Genomic DNA, 15,026 nt, shown 5'->3' with positions numbered 1-15,026 from the left:
AACAAGACTTACACGAGAGTTGCTTATTCAGTAAATGTGGAGCCAGTGCCTAGTGGCAGTTCTACTCTCACAAACAATATAAAGCATATATAAAATATACACATACGAATTTCACAAGCCTCTTCATATCTGACAAATAAGGAAAATTTACATTGTGCTTAACAAAGTATACTATATATATGCTATCCATGGAGAGATTGTATGTATGCGTATAAGTAAAACAAAAAGCTAATCTCATTCACTCTCTGTTGCCTCCCACAGAAAATGAGAAAACCTTTTTTTTACATGAGAGATTACTTTGTGTGAACAGGGGTTGAGAGTTTTGAAGGATCTCATATCAGCAATGATGTTGAAGCCACTCCTGAATTGCAGAGCGAAGAGCATGGTTAGCGATAAGGCTGGTGTGGGAGAGTTTATCATTAGTCATTGGCGAAGTATCATGTTCACTGTCCAGCCACGCTCTTATAGCTTCTGCTTCATACGTGAAACCATCTGCAGCTACATGTGGATCCTGCATCACTTCCTAAAAACAGAAGAAGAACATGCTTAGTCTCCTTTAGACTACACAACATAATTGTAAAATAGATTAGTTTACCTGGAAAATGGGACAAATGAAATACGGAGGAGCTATCCGCTGCTCGTTACGGCCGAGATGAAACGATGAAGATCCTCCGCTAGAAGCCCTCATAGGTTCAAGCACCCTCCACACTTCAGTGGCAAGGTCCGGACGATTCTCACTGACAGCTTCACAGCACCTCAACGCCAAGCGAGCAAGCTGCTCAGCCTGAACAAAGGGCCAGTCACCTGCTAAAGGGTCCAAAAGGTCGACCAGTGTTCCAGATTCAAGAGCCTCCTTCACTTCATCCTCTATCCCTAACGCAGGTCTCCCTGTCAACAAGCGTAGTAATATAATCCCAAACGCGTAAACATCTGTCATCGGAGTTAGCTCCTCCCCATCACTATTGCTTCCAAAGTCACTCAGCTTGCTAACGAGATTAGCATCGAGAAGGACACTCGCCGCCTTCAAATCACCGTGGACAACGCTGTTTGATTTATTGGAGTGGAGAAAGACAAGCGCTGCGCATATCTCAGTGGCGATGCGTACACGGTTTTGCCATGACAAAGGTGGAGAGTTGTCCTTGCAGCTAAGCCTGTCTTCAAGGCTTCCATCGGGGAGATACTCATAGACAAGGCTCCACCCTTCTGGACAAGCTCCGATCAAAGTGATGATGTTTGGATGTCTCATTTTGCTTAACACATCAACCTCGTGCTGATACTCCACTGGGCCTTGAGAACTGTTGGGATTCAACATTTTGATAGCCACCTGAGTATGACGCAGTACACCAACGTAGATGCTTCCGTACCCTCCTCCACCAATCTTCAGCGTGGAATCAAAGCGGTTAGTTGCTTCCTCAATCTCGGAGAATAAAAAATGCGTGAAGTACTCAGTTGACTGTAAGGTTGAGGAGGTCTCTGCGCGGCTCCTTAGCTCGGTAGCTTCTCTGAGCGCTCTGTCACGTTCTGTCTGCAACTCCTCTCGTTCATCTTTCAGCTTCTGTAACAGCTTCACAGCTATGTCGAGTTTCTGGTTTAGCTTTTCCATTGTACCGTCAGATTCTGCTATTTGATTCTCAAGCATCTCTTTCTGCGCCATTGCTCTTTGAAGCTCTTTCATGAGAGCGTCTTGTTCTTTTTTTATTGTTACAAGTCTCTCTTTTATTTTGGCTATTGCTATCTCAGTGTCTTTCCTTCGCTTTAACTCCACGGAATAAGCAGTTTCTGATTGTTTAGCCTATAATCATTAGCACCACCCATGAGCCTACAAAGACTTTTCATCATTTACATTTGACAAGGAAACTCACCTTTTTGATTGCATCAAGTGCGTTTTTTTCAGCTTTCTGACGCCTTTGAGTCTCTGCAAAAGCTTCTCGTTTTGAACTTTGAGCCTCTGAGGTAGATTGTCTGATCTTTCCGTTAAATGAACCATCGACTCCATCCTGCAATGATGGACAGAGTTGCTGGACAGCTGAGAAGGCAAGGTATACAAAATCAAATTGCTTTTACCATTAGGAACTACGTACAGGACATACCGGAAAATTGGAGGGAGGTGAGTGGTTAGAACGCTGTTCTTTTGTACTCATAACTGTTGCACTTCCCCTTACTCCACTGCCGTCAAGTTCTGTCTCCTCCTCATCAGTATCCGACACCCTCCCACTGTGTTCAGTTGAACTTCCATTGCTTCCTAAACGGTGAAGTGAATCAGTTCTATGAAGATGCTCAGACTCCGGTGTAGAGAAAGCTTCAAGTGTCTCGCTTCCAGTTATGGAAGGACGCGGAGATGCATATTCTGATTCACTGTCATCCTCAGCTTCCCTGAAAATGATATCACATTAAATTCAAGTCATAAGCAGTCACATATCCGTCATTAGTGTTCCAAAAATCGGTCTATGCGGACCCGCCTGGGAGGCAAATCAGACTCAAAACGAAACAATATTTGTAGGGTTAATCAGTATTACAATGTTCTAAAAATCGCTAGGCGGTAACTATGCGCTTTATAGAGGACTAGCGACTAGGCGGATTATCGGGGGCCTAGGCAAAGCATAAGCGTTTGCAAATTATTAATTTATTTTATATATATTATACATTTATATGACATATTTTAGTTTTTAATTTTAATTATAAAATTATTATGATAAATTATCAAAATTAGATATACAAAACAGAAAAATTAGACAAATTTGTATATTTGTAATAATATTATTGATTAATTTAACATATTTAAATCGGTTTAAACCGATTTAGAACAGTTTAAACCAATTTGAATCATAGATCGGATTTTAAGAAAATCGTTTCAGATAGGACCGACTTGCCGGCTAGACGGACGCCTAGGCGCTGCCTAGACCGATTTTGATCAGTAATAAAGTATTTTGAACATTGTCAAAATCTATTTTGAAGATTAGTAAGAAGAAAAGTGTTTAAAAATTACTACAGCGATTACACATGCTTGACTTGAGATCTAAGGATTTGGTTAAAGATGAGAAAAAAATGGAGTAGCACAAACCTTGTATGTATTAAGTAACCTTTGCAAGTAAACAATATTTGACAAAGAGCAGGAGCTTCTCGGCACACGAAGATGGCTTTCCTTGACTTAAGCTCTGTCATTCTCCTGTATAAGTAGTGAAAGCCAAAATTAAACACAAGAGGTGATTCAATTCAATGTTAATCAGCAAAGTGGCATATACTTTGAGTGGTGTTTATCAGCTGCAGCTCCCATGACAAGCTTCCTGATCCCCAGCTCCGAGATCAGTTCCACAATTCCATTCTCGATCGATTCCATTTCAATAAACATCTTTTCTGCCCTCACCTACAATCATAATTGACTTATCAAGATCTCATCATACACTATCTCATAAAGAATCCATACATTTACATACATACCCCTCTCTGCTGACATATACGAAGATACTCGTCTAGAACCATATGCACTTTCTCCCTTTCTTTCTCCCGGAACACCCTAACCTCTTCCTCCTTCACCGAACTAACAGGAAACTTGGCGCCCACTAGGCAAAAGATTCAACGTTATGATCTCAATCACCACAAAACCTAAAAAAAAGGCTCTACCTTTGATTCCATAAACACACGAAAGCAAGGTTTAAAAGGATATACACTTACTAACTGGAATCATTTGGGAGGGCTGATGAACATGAACGAGACAAATCTTCTTCCCTCCGGTGTTCTGCAACGCCCAGACGAGCGTAGACTTGCTCTTCGCCACGTCTTTACCCACCGCGACGAAGATCTTCTCCTCGATCAGCCGCGAGAGGGGCTCTTCCGTAGCACCGCTCCTGCTTGACCTCGCTCCGGGGCTACCCATCCCGTGGAATCTCATGGATCCGGCTCTTTCCTCCATTGCTGGAATTGGAGTCACCAAAGCCATCTCCTCCCAAAGCTCAAAGGTCTCGACTTTATCGCAATAAACAATCCGGAGAAACAATAACGAAGAGGAAGATAAGAATTCACCAGACCAACAAGCAGCGAATCCAAAAGGGATTGACTTTATTGACTGACTCTACAGAGCGAAACAGAGTATAGGAGAAGATAGATGATGTTCCGGTGTGTGCAGGCGCACGGTAGTGTTTATATGTTGGCGGGTTTTGGGATGGTCTCGCTTTGATGGATTGATGACACGTGTACTTATTAGTAAGATTAAGAATAGAAATACAGATGAGATTGGTACACCGACTCGTAGACTGATATTGCACGCGGTCTCTTTACTCACACCTTATTTTATTCCCGCCCGGGGAAAAGAACATAGCTGGTCCCGGTTCGGCCCGGTTATGTTCTGGTCGGTAAAAAAAATGATTTTGATTTAGATAACAGAAAAAAAAAACAGTTTCCTAATTAATTATATAAAATTATCTAAACTTGAGAATATATACGTTTATTGGTAAATTCGATATTATTTCAAAAATTATATTATTATTATTGTTTTTTCAATATATTAAAGTATTTGCTGTCTTGGAATACAGATGAGAAAAGATCTTCAAAAGACTAATTTTATATAAGATCGAAACGTTTTTTTTATTGTTTTCTGATAAATTAAGACCTAGTTGAATTGTTAGCATGCCGTGTGTGGTTGTACCATGTTATATAATGTAAAAATACTAGGAATATTCTTCATAATGCTTATCCCCTTGTCATTTTCATATGGATTGTATACTTTCCTGGGCCGTAATAGAGTTTTATTTCTTATTGAATATTACATTAGTGTGTAATTGACAGGTTATTAAAATAGATAAAATAAGTTGCACATCCAGGCCTGGGCATAATATCCGTAACTCGAAATCCGAACCGAACCCGATCCGTATCCGGTCCGAAATGTAGAAAATATCCGAATAGATCTTGTAAGGTGGTACAAAACATATCCGAACCCGAACGGATAACCCGAAAATCCAAAAAAACCAAAAAATCCGAAAAGATATCCGAAGAAACCGATCTGAATGTCCAAAATAATATACAATATAATTATATGAAACATGAATATATACTTCAAATATTCAATTTCATATTTATTTTGATATGTTATCTAAATAAGTATTTAAAATATAAATAACTACCTTAAATACTTAATTATACATAAATAAATATATATTTCTTATGTTTTACTTTAAAATTTTAGATTTTATTTCGGGTATATCCGAACCAATCCAATATAACCTGAATCCGAATGATATATGATTACTTTATGGGTTCTATGATGTGATACAAAACCGATCCGAACCCGATGTGTTATATCCGAACCCGACCCGTACTTGCAAATTTACTAGAATGAGACCTATAAGGTGTTATAAAAAAAACCGAAATCCGAAAAACCCGACCCGAACGCGAAGAGGTACCCGAACGCCCAGGCCTATCCACAACTCTACTAGTTTTATCAACTGACCAAGCTTTTAAAATTGAGGAGAAAACTAGTTATTAATCATCTTCCATCATGGAATGTTTCAACTTTTAGCAGGAGTCTAAATGAAATAAATGGGCCAGAGGCCATATATAATGTAAGGGTCTTAATATATCCATTTAAGCCCGTTTGGAATTATACGTCCGAATCCAAACTTCTGCTCTCAAGAGTCTAAAATCTAAATCCAAAGGTTTGCTTTCAAAAACTTGAAATGCTCATGGGCGTTTCAACCCTAATTTTCATATTTCAGGTTTTGTAGCACTTAAATAAACGAACAAATCATACATACTCCATTGTTCATCGTTCAACACAAGCTGACAAGCATACATATTACATGCATCATCCAATATCATGCGTACAAATCAAACATGCATCATGATATCATGGAACAGCCAACGATGATAGCGTAAAATCTGTGTATACAAATCTTGATCACCAATTACATATAACGCTATTCATTTCAAGATGTTTAAGTTTTAAGAGAGAGTCATCATGCATATCATTATTTGTACGCTATCATCGTCGACTGTTCATGATGGTTAGGTATGTCTTATTTTGGTAAAAGATGATTAGGTATGTGACCAAATCTAGTATGGTGACTAGATAGAGTTGTAATATGGCAACCGCTCCCTGCTTGTTTTATAAGACTAATCTATCATTTTCCTGTTAGGTAGAACATTATGATTGACAAAATTTTATATAATTAGTATTTAGTATATATTAACAAAGCAAGATTAATTAATATATTCTCGAAAGTCAATAAAACTATAATGCATTTGATTAGACATAACGCAACCGATAAAACGGTCTTGTTAGCTTTCTAATCTGTTGTTACTATCCTTTTAAATTCATCTTTAAGTAAATAACAGTCTTAGCTGACAAAAAAAAAGTAAATAACAGTCTTAATTAGGCAATGTTGTCAATGGACGAATAAAAACAACGAAACATTGCTTGGATATGAAAGCGATGCACAAGAAAGCCCATCAAATCTTCACATGCGCTTTAATTAGGACAAGAGAGACAAAAAGCGCTGTGACCGTGAGATAAGAATCCTAAGAAACTATATACTTCTTAATTCTCCACAGTGTTCGTCGTTTCGTCTGTTGTCATGTGTAAAAGTAGTATACAAGAAACGTTGTCTTTTTCTTAATTTTGTTTTGAGATCTTTATTGCTAGCATATTTGTTAATGTCTTTTGTCTTCTATCTTGGCACTACTAGCTGACTTTTAACAAGGGGTTTTTATTCACGGCTATTTGAAGATCTGTAATCTATTTTTACCGAATCTAACTAATCTATGTAGATACATCCACGAGTAATTAGGAATCAAATGTAAATGATAGATTAATCATGATACGAGGCTGCATTCTTTTTCATTTTATTGGATTAGGTAAAATCATAACAGGACATCACAACTACTATATAAAATTGATGAATGAGTAACGACGAGAACAATATAAAACCACATATAAGAACATGCGTATTTTTCAGCAGTCTACTACTTCCGAAGCCGGTGTCTTCGCGCGATCGTCTCATCTCCATCCCTCCATCTTCGCCTTCTTCACCATCTCCACTATTAGTCTACTTCCGTTGGCCTCCTCCGGTGCCTTAATTTCCCTTTTGTACTTGCTCTGTTTCATTTTGTTGTAATAAGTGGATATCCACAAACAATGTAAAAGAAAACTCTTGGTATGAATCTTTACATTTACACCACAAAAATATAAAACCACATATAATGGATCCACACACACACCTATCCAAATTCTATCCAAATTCGCAAAGGGAATACAGTTGGTGTGGTCCAAACAAGGATCAACATCGTTGTTGTAAATATCATAATGACAATAATTTACACACGTCCAAATATTCATAAATGGAATTTGTCAATTGTGAAACTCCGTTCGATACTATTCCTTTTTTATTTGTTTTCAAACATTTTGTCAAATCTTCTATGAACCACATACTAAATCATATATAAAACACCATATTAACAAAACGATAATAATATGGCAAAACATACTAATGAAAACCACTGAGTTTGCATAATCTCATTCTCTTGGAGTTACATCTCTTTTGGTATAGTCCATACTTCATAAAATGATCAAACATGTTGTGATTCCACATTTCTAATCAATCACAAGATTTTCCATTATTACGACTAATAACCTTAATTTCTAGTTGAAAGATAATAACCCTTTTCACAATACAAATCCATCATTTTTTTAAAGAACAAATCCATCATTCTCCTACACATTATATATTTTAATTTGATTTTATGTCAACCAACGTCACCAGTTCTGCAATTTTATGCCATTTATCGACCATAGTGTGCTCAGAGCGTTTATTAGGTTATTACTGAAAAAAACATTTATAATGGCTTGAAGAAGTTACTAAACAATATTTTTACTGGGACTTAACACGGACTACTTAACGGTGAGTCAGACCAAAAAAAGATAAAATAACGGTGAGAAATCGACGAGATTGCTCTTCACGACACACGTGTCGGCGAAGGTACTCACTCGGACAACTTGGCTCTACAGAGGACCATCACCTACCGACACCGACACCGACACAATTCCCCATATCATCAGCCAATTCATTATTACATTTAACCTGTCTCTGTCTCTCTAAAATATGCACATAGTCATATAGTACTATATAGTTACAATCACGTACATTTACGTGTATAAACGGTACAACTAGTGGCGCCAGAATTTTTTTGAACCGGAGGTCAGAAAATAAATCAAAAGCATGATGTATAAACGACCAAAAAACTACAAATATATTATTCCAAAAAAAAAAAAATTCAAATGTACTCGATGATCACTCATAACTTAAAACTTTTTTTTAAGTTTGTTATATTTAATGTTTCTATATTAAACTAACAATAACAATGTTTAAAATTACAAAATATGTTTTGTGATTTACTAATTTTTTGTAATTATAGAAAAATAAGATTATATTAGCAAAGTTTTAAAAATAAAAATATATTAGTTGTAATTAAATTGTCTTTAATGTTTTGTAATTGTTTTTGTGGGGTCAAATTTATTTTTTAAATGGGATCAATACAAAAATTATACAAATTTTATCTAAATTTTTTTTTTTTACAAAAAAGAAGTGGGGTCAGCTGACCCCCCCCCACTAAGCTGCCTCCGCCCCTGGGTACTACGATGGTTTTGTATCCACAATAATACGTTAATGATGGAACTTTGATCGGTTTTCTCTGTTCTGAGTAAGCTGAGTTTTTGTCGTTTATAATATAAATTCTTGTAAATATTGATGCCAATTGTCAAATTTCTTAATCAAAGAATCTGTATATTTTCCAATTGAGTATTTTGTTTTCTGGTGGGAAGTGGGTCTACCACTAAATGACACATTTTTTTTAACCATCTACTCTCGTGCTTCGAGCTTCTGTCTCGTGAGTTTTTATTATATTATATTTTCATTAACAGTGGAGGCAGTACTCGGAGTGTGTCAGGTCAGGTACCATCACTAGTAGTTCTTTACATCTGCACTATCTCTTTTCCTCTTCTTGCAAGCATTGGATTGGATTCTCAAAAGGTAAAAGTGTTTATGCTTCTTTTTTTCTTTCTGATCAACACTGCATGAATGAATCATATAAAGATCAGTTTTGATTCATACAGTATGTTATTTGATTGTACTCATAGTTTTTTTCTGACTGTAGAAGAGGAGAAAACAGAAAGAAGAAGAAGAAAGAGCAGTGTGGATTTTTAATGGAGAAAGAGATTTATACAAGACATCTATCAAGAGAAGGGACAGGATGTGTTTGGTTGTTTATGAACATGTTTGATCTCAGGCATGGTGGATCTAACCATAAGCTTTTGTTGGATAGGAAACGTGGAAGCAAACGTATCACAGGTTTGGTCATCAGACATCATTAAGAAAATGTGTCTGAAACAAAAAATAAATAAAAATTATCACTTAGTTGGCTAATGTTACAATGCAGGTACTGAGACTAAGGTAGAGAAGCAGCTTACCTGTGACTGTGACTGTGAGGTCTTGGTTTAACTTCTTGTTGGATTTTTGTAAACTAAACTTGTTTTTATTGTGAGGAATATAATAATTGATGTAGATTGTTGTTATTGTTGTTGTTTCAGAAGAGTGTTAAGAAACTCATTGAAGAGGAGATTGATGAGAAGACTCACCAAAAGTGTGATACTACTGAATGCAGAGGAAGGACAAAGGCAAGAAACAAGAAGATGAGAAGTAGAACCTGCAGCAAAACCAATGAGGACATCAATGCTTTGATCACTGGTGATGATGATCATGCAGAGAAGAAACCAGATGATCAGTGTCCAAGAACTTCTCAGAGCGATGCTGATTCAATAAATGACGATGATTCCGAAGAGAAGTTCAGTGAGTTGATAAAGCGTTTGATAGCTCAGAAGGAAAGCGAGGTAGAGAGCTGCAAGAGCTTTGTGGATGATGATTCTAAAGAAGAATCATTCCTAAACATTGGTACTTCACCAGTTTCTCTAGATTCTCATAGAATCAAAGAGACAAGCTCTCCAAATGAAAGCAGACCACAAACAATTGTAGTATTGAAACCTGAGCCAAGTTGTTTTGATCTTGTTTCATCACCTGGAAGACATGCTACAAGAAACAAGGCCAAGAACGAGAGATTCGGTTCTCGCTTCACTCTCAGCAGAATCAGAAGAAGACTAAAGTCTCCAAAGAGTCCATGCGATGCTCAACTTGAATCTGATCAAGATCCAGATGCATTGTCATCATCTAACATGAGTCAAAACTCTTGTTTGGGAGAGGAGATAGAGACTAGCTCCGGGCGGCATGATGTTTCAGATGGAGAAATATTGCCTGAAGCTAATAATGATGAAGGTTCAAAGAAGAGTATGTGTGGGATATACATTGCAGCCAAGAAACACCTCTCTGAGATGCTAGCAGAAGGAGGCATAGATGTTGGTTCACATGATAAGGAAGTGCCAAGAATCCTAGGGAAGATCCTTGCTCTCCCTCTGTTCTCCACACCAGAACACAGTCCAAGAATGTCGACAATGGCTCGTGATGTTGTTGAACATCAGATAACCGAGAAACCGAATATTCAAGAATGCAGTTCAGAAGATTACTATGAGACACTTGGATTGGATTCAAACAAACATGAAGAAACAGCTTCTACAGGTGATTCTTCTTCCTTCTTGTTCTTTTGATCTGATTCTTTATCAGCCTTGGAACTAACTGCTTTTAATGAGTTACCAGCAGGTGTTTCAGACAATGGGAAAGATAAGTTTGAAACTCACCAAGATTCATATGTTGATGAAGATAAGCTTGAAACTCATGATGAACATAAGCACACACAACCCTTGGACAAGGTTTGAAGCCTTGTGTACATGTAACGTTTTCAATTGTTTTCTTAAAGGAAAGCTCATGTTTCCTGCTTTATACTTACTCAGGAAACATATGAAGAGAAACATTCACCTTGTTCACCACCAAGTTCTTCAGTAAAAATGTCTGAGTGCCAAGACAATGCCAATGATGTGCCAGGAAAATCAAGTCCTGTGTCTGTGCTTGAGCCTTTCTTTACAGATGATGAAACAAGTTCAAGTACCTCAAGGTTCTCTGCAGGTAAGTAGTTTGTTTGATCAAAGTTTTGTTCAAAGCTCAGTTTCCAACCTTGTTTTTATTGATTCATTTAGTTGAAATGAGGTTGAAACCTCTGTGCATAAGATTCGAAGAACCTGACTCTCCAAGACCAGAGAAAGACAACAATGCCAAAACTATAACTGATGATAAAGAATTGGCACTTGCATACATTCAAGAAGTGGTGACATCCTCAGAGTTAAACTGGGAAGAGCTTTTAGCCAGATCTTTTTACTCAGAGCAGGTTCTTGAGCAGGCTCTAATGGATGACATAGACTTCTGTTCTACAACCTTCTGCAGTGATAAGAAACTGCTCTTTGACTGTATCAATGAAGTTCTTATGAAGTTTTGTAGGCATGGTCCTTGGATCTCATTATCCAAACCAGCAGTCAGGTTTTGTGGTCCAGACATGGAGAATGCTGTTGAAGTGGTGCAAGAAGAGGTTTACTGGCATCTCTTACCTTTGCCTTCTCCTCACACGATGGACCAGATAGTGCGCAAAGATCTGGCTAGGACTGGATGCTGGATGGACCTCAGATTCGATATCGGCTGCATCTGTTCTCAAACTGGTGAATTAATTCTTGAAGAACTATTGGAAGAGATTATCAGCACATGCACAGACTTGTTCCAGTAAAATAAAACATCAATGCAGTCACTACCAGAAAGATACACATGATCATCAAGAGGCTCCTTTGTTTACTATGTATAGTTTCACTTCCACTTCCATGTACAAGCACTAGTTTTACTTATTGTGCAGATTACACACAGTCACAGCTTTTAATACCCCCAAAGACTGTAAAACTTTTTTTTTTCTGTAGAGTTATGTGTTCTGTTGTGAATGTTAAGCTGTATGTTGTTGTTATATGAGGATGAATAAGATGAGGCTTGAACTTAAGTACCAGTGACATCTTGGTTCATTATGTTTCAGCTTGTTCTTAAAGTAATGATGAGAGATTTAGGGATGTGCTTAACAAAAAGAAATCAAAGTCCTTTTAAGATTCAGAACACAATCATAACCAACACACAAAAACATTTTGTTTTGTATTCTCATTACACTCAGAAGAAGAAAAACTTAGTATTGAAACCTTAATCATCTCTGTTCCTCACTGTTCTGTCCACGTAGAGAACATCATCAATCCACGACACAACATTATAAGCCAAACCTTCTAAGACCCTCGAATAGCTCTCCAATACAGCCTTGCCCACATCCTATTCAAACCAAAAAAACACACACAAAATTGGAACCGAAATTTTATAGGATATTAGCCGGTTCCTAACATTGCTATCCGAACCGAACTGAAAACCAAAATAACTGAACCGAAATCCATAAATAACCGAACGATTCCTATATCACAAAAACCAAAAGAATGAAAACCAAACGTCCATGCCTACCTAGAATATTTGATAATCAAATAATATTAATCTTAAAACAAAATGTAAAAAGGTTCTATGAGGACTACTCACTCGGTTATACTGAATCTTGCAGATGTCAAGTGAGGTCTGAGAGAGTTCAGGGAATCTCTGTTTCAGACAGAACAGTAAGCTCCTAGCTCGAGCTGCGAGAATGTGGTTCTTGTCATTCCCAGCGTCGCCGCCCATATCTTTCATCATGTCCCATGAGGATTTAGAGTGAGCCAACCCTCCGGTCTTACGCCTCCATGTAACTAGTGAAGCCTCGACTTTGTCAGCTAGCTCAAGCGCTTCATGCTCCGATGAAATCTTCAAGATATCAAGAAGCTGGTCTGGATAAAACTTCTCAGCTGTGCACAGTTGCTTGTATATCACGTCTCCTACACTTGCTTTCCCACTCTATTCAAAAAAGAACAAAAATACCTTATTGATTACAACATTTTCACATGTACATAATGTTATCATATAGGATTAATAACAACGTTTCAAAAATCGTTAGTAGCGTTTTGTATAGGAAAAATTATGTGTTTGATTAAAAAACTATTTTGATGAAATATTAAATTTTTGATATATTGAAACAATCAAATAAACTTGTGAACTTATATTAATAAGCAAAATTAAAATGTATCATAGTTTTTTTATAGATAAATTGATGGTGAAGACGATATAACTAAACTAGTCATAATTCACTTTTATATTACTTCGTTTAATTGGTTTAGATCAATTTAGATCGACGTGAACCAAATTAAATTGATTTGAACCAATTTAAACCAAAAGGTTACATAAATAGGATTTTTAAAAAATCATTTCGGTTTTGACTGTTTAGACCGATTTTTTAATATACCTTTGGGAGAGTGGTGAGGTAAGAGTCAGGAATATCCATGTCATTAAGAGTGGAGTCGTTAATGGCCAATGCAGCCTTATGTATCTGATTAGCACAGTCACGTTTGTGACGCAAATTCTTCCGTTCATTTTCTGATAAACCTTCAGCAGGAACACATGGCACAGGAAGCCACCACTTCTCGTCTTTCCGTTGAACCACAACTTTCCGAAACGATCCTGAATCTCTACCACCATTGTTAGAGTTCATTGATGAGCTTCCTCTCTCCACGTACCAGAACTCATTCTCCGTAAAACCATCCAATATATCCTACAAAAATTCAAAGTCAAATAGTGAATCTTGATTTATCAATGTGTCTTATTTCCAGTATTCAACTTACCATGAGCATATTATCGAGTTTTCTCAAAGCAGGAAGATTCATGAGAATATCAGATCTTAGTTTTGTTTCCGTTATCTGAAAATTTTGAACAAAAAAAAAGATCAAACTTTAAAGGGTTTTTTTTTAGGTTGCGTGAGACACAAGTAAGGTAGTTGTTTTTACCTCAACATTATTACCAAGAGATCTTGGAACAACTTCAACAATGTAATCACATATAGACATAAAACAATTCATCTCACGTTTCCATAGATCCTTCTTCTCTGTACTCAATGGTTGCAATCTCAAACTCTGTCCAAACACAGTCGCTGCAAAACAATACCCATTATCAAATACTCTGTTTTCGAAAACAGAGCAAAGGAGACAAAAAAAAAAAAAATGAAATTAAGAAGACGAACGAACCATAGAGATTAGTTATGGAGTTAGAGACAGTAACAGCAGTGCAAACTCCTTTCCCACTTCCCGACATATCTTCACCGAGCAACAGCTTCGCGAATCTTTCCCTCATCATCTCCAGCTCTGCACTAACAAAAGTCTGAATCAATCGAAATGAAACAGAGTGATAAAAGTTTCAATCTTTTTCTAAAGAGTAGTTACCTGCGTCTTCTGCAGAGTCAACGTCACTGTCTCGATCATGATCTTCTCCATCGCCGTCGACGTTATCTTTTGGTTCCACGGCGTCTTCGGAGAGATCTTCTTCATGGACAACGGCGTTTGTGTTTGACGGCCGGTTATAGAAGCTCTGAACGTCGAACCGGTGAGATAAACCGGAGATATCTGAGTATGTTCTCCGGTACGGTGAAGAGACGGAGCTTGTCGGAGTTTCAGAGGCAGATACCTCGTTTTGGTCGGAACTCGGTGAGCTCTCCATCGAGACTCTGTGTAATGATCGAGTTTCAATGTTCGTTGGCTCTAATGAACGTGATGAATGTTAAGACATGGAGGCTCCCCACTTTCGCCTCGAATTAATATTATTATTTTTAAAATTTAAAACTGATAAAATAATGATTATCTCCGGAGTGTGTTTGATCTGATTGTGGGGAGAGACGTGCCTTCCACATTTAGCTAATCAAATCTCATAATGAAGGTTTACTATGTATGCGTTAGGTGTAAGTATATCATTCAAAGTTGTCCATCATGTCCAACATTTGTAGCATAATATATCTCCATTTGTAGCATAATATATCATCATATTTGTAGCATAATATATCGCCATTTCATATTTTTCATATTAATATTTGTCAATGTATAATTCATATAAGTTTTATCTACATTTATTGCGATTTTTCCAAGTTTTATAACTTATCAGAATTATATTTCGATTTGC

General features: G+C 37.1%; 3 protein-coding genes across 5 annotated transcripts; 1 reads left to right on the top strand and 2 right to left on the bottom strand.

Annotated features, from left to right (window-relative positions):
- Window positions 1–109: 109 nt before the first annotated feature.
- Window positions 110–4,107, bottom strand: LOC106450937 (U-box domain-containing protein 33). Its single transcript, XM_013892764.3, has 8 exons — window positions 3,673–4,107; window positions 3,439–3,560; window positions 3,243–3,364; window positions 3,062–3,166; window positions 2,091–2,373; window positions 1,863–1,997; window positions 596–1,792; window positions 110–523 (listed from the first exon to the last, which is right to left on the bottom strand). Exons 1-8 carry the CDS (start codon window positions 3,935–3,937, stop codon window positions 338–340), a joined length of 2,415 nt encoding a protein of 804 aa, XP_013748218.1. The 5' UTR covers window positions 3,938–4,107; the 3' UTR covers window positions 110–337.
- Window positions 4,108–8,828: 4,721 nt separating this feature from the next.
- LOC106450939 lies at window positions 8,829–11,967 on the top strand. Of its 3 annotated transcripts, none has more exons than XM_048753404.1 (7): window positions 8,829–9,017; window positions 9,142–9,335; window positions 9,424–9,473; window positions 9,578–10,613; window positions 10,692–10,804; window positions 10,886–11,057; window positions 11,129–11,967. In XM_048753404.1, exons 2-7 carry the CDS (start codon window positions 9,191–9,193, stop codon window positions 11,704–11,706), a joined length of 2,094 nt encoding a protein of 697 aa, XP_048609361.1. In that variant the 5' UTR covers window positions 8,829–9,017; window positions 9,142–9,190; the 3' UTR covers window positions 11,707–11,967. The 3 variants fall into 3 exon arrangements, with proteins under 3 accessions (XP_048609361.1, XP_022558027.2, XP_013748219.2); XM_022702306.2 differs by having other exon boundaries at window positions 9,575–10,613; window positions 10,695–10,804; XM_013892765.3 differs by having other exon boundaries at window positions 9,575–10,613.
- Window positions 11,968–12,034: 67 nt separating this feature from the next.
- LOC106450940 (rop guanine nucleotide exchange factor 4) lies at window positions 12,035–14,886 on the bottom strand. Its single transcript, XM_013892767.3, has 7 exons — window positions 14,297–14,886; window positions 14,102–14,218; window positions 13,865–14,007; window positions 13,703–13,777; window positions 13,327–13,632; window positions 12,537–12,881; window positions 12,035–12,281 (listed from the first exon to the last, which is right to left on the bottom strand). The coding sequence occupies exons 1-7, from the start codon at window positions 14,568–14,570 to the stop codon at window positions 12,159–12,161; spliced, it is 1,383 nt and encodes a 460-aa protein (XP_013748221.1). The 5' UTR covers window positions 14,571–14,886; the 3' UTR covers window positions 12,035–12,158.
- Window positions 14,887–15,026: the final 140 nt, after the last annotated feature.

This window comes from Brassica napus, chromosome C4 (assembly GCF_020379485.1).
Source record: "Brassica napus cultivar Da-Ae chromosome C4, Da-Ae, whole genome shotgun sequence".
Lineage (NCBI taxonomy): Eukaryota > Viridiplantae > Streptophyta > Magnoliopsida > Brassicales > Brassicaceae > Brassica > Brassica napus.
The sequence above is the reverse complement of the archived record's forward strand: the minus strand, read 5'-3'. Positions and strand labels throughout refer to the sequence as shown.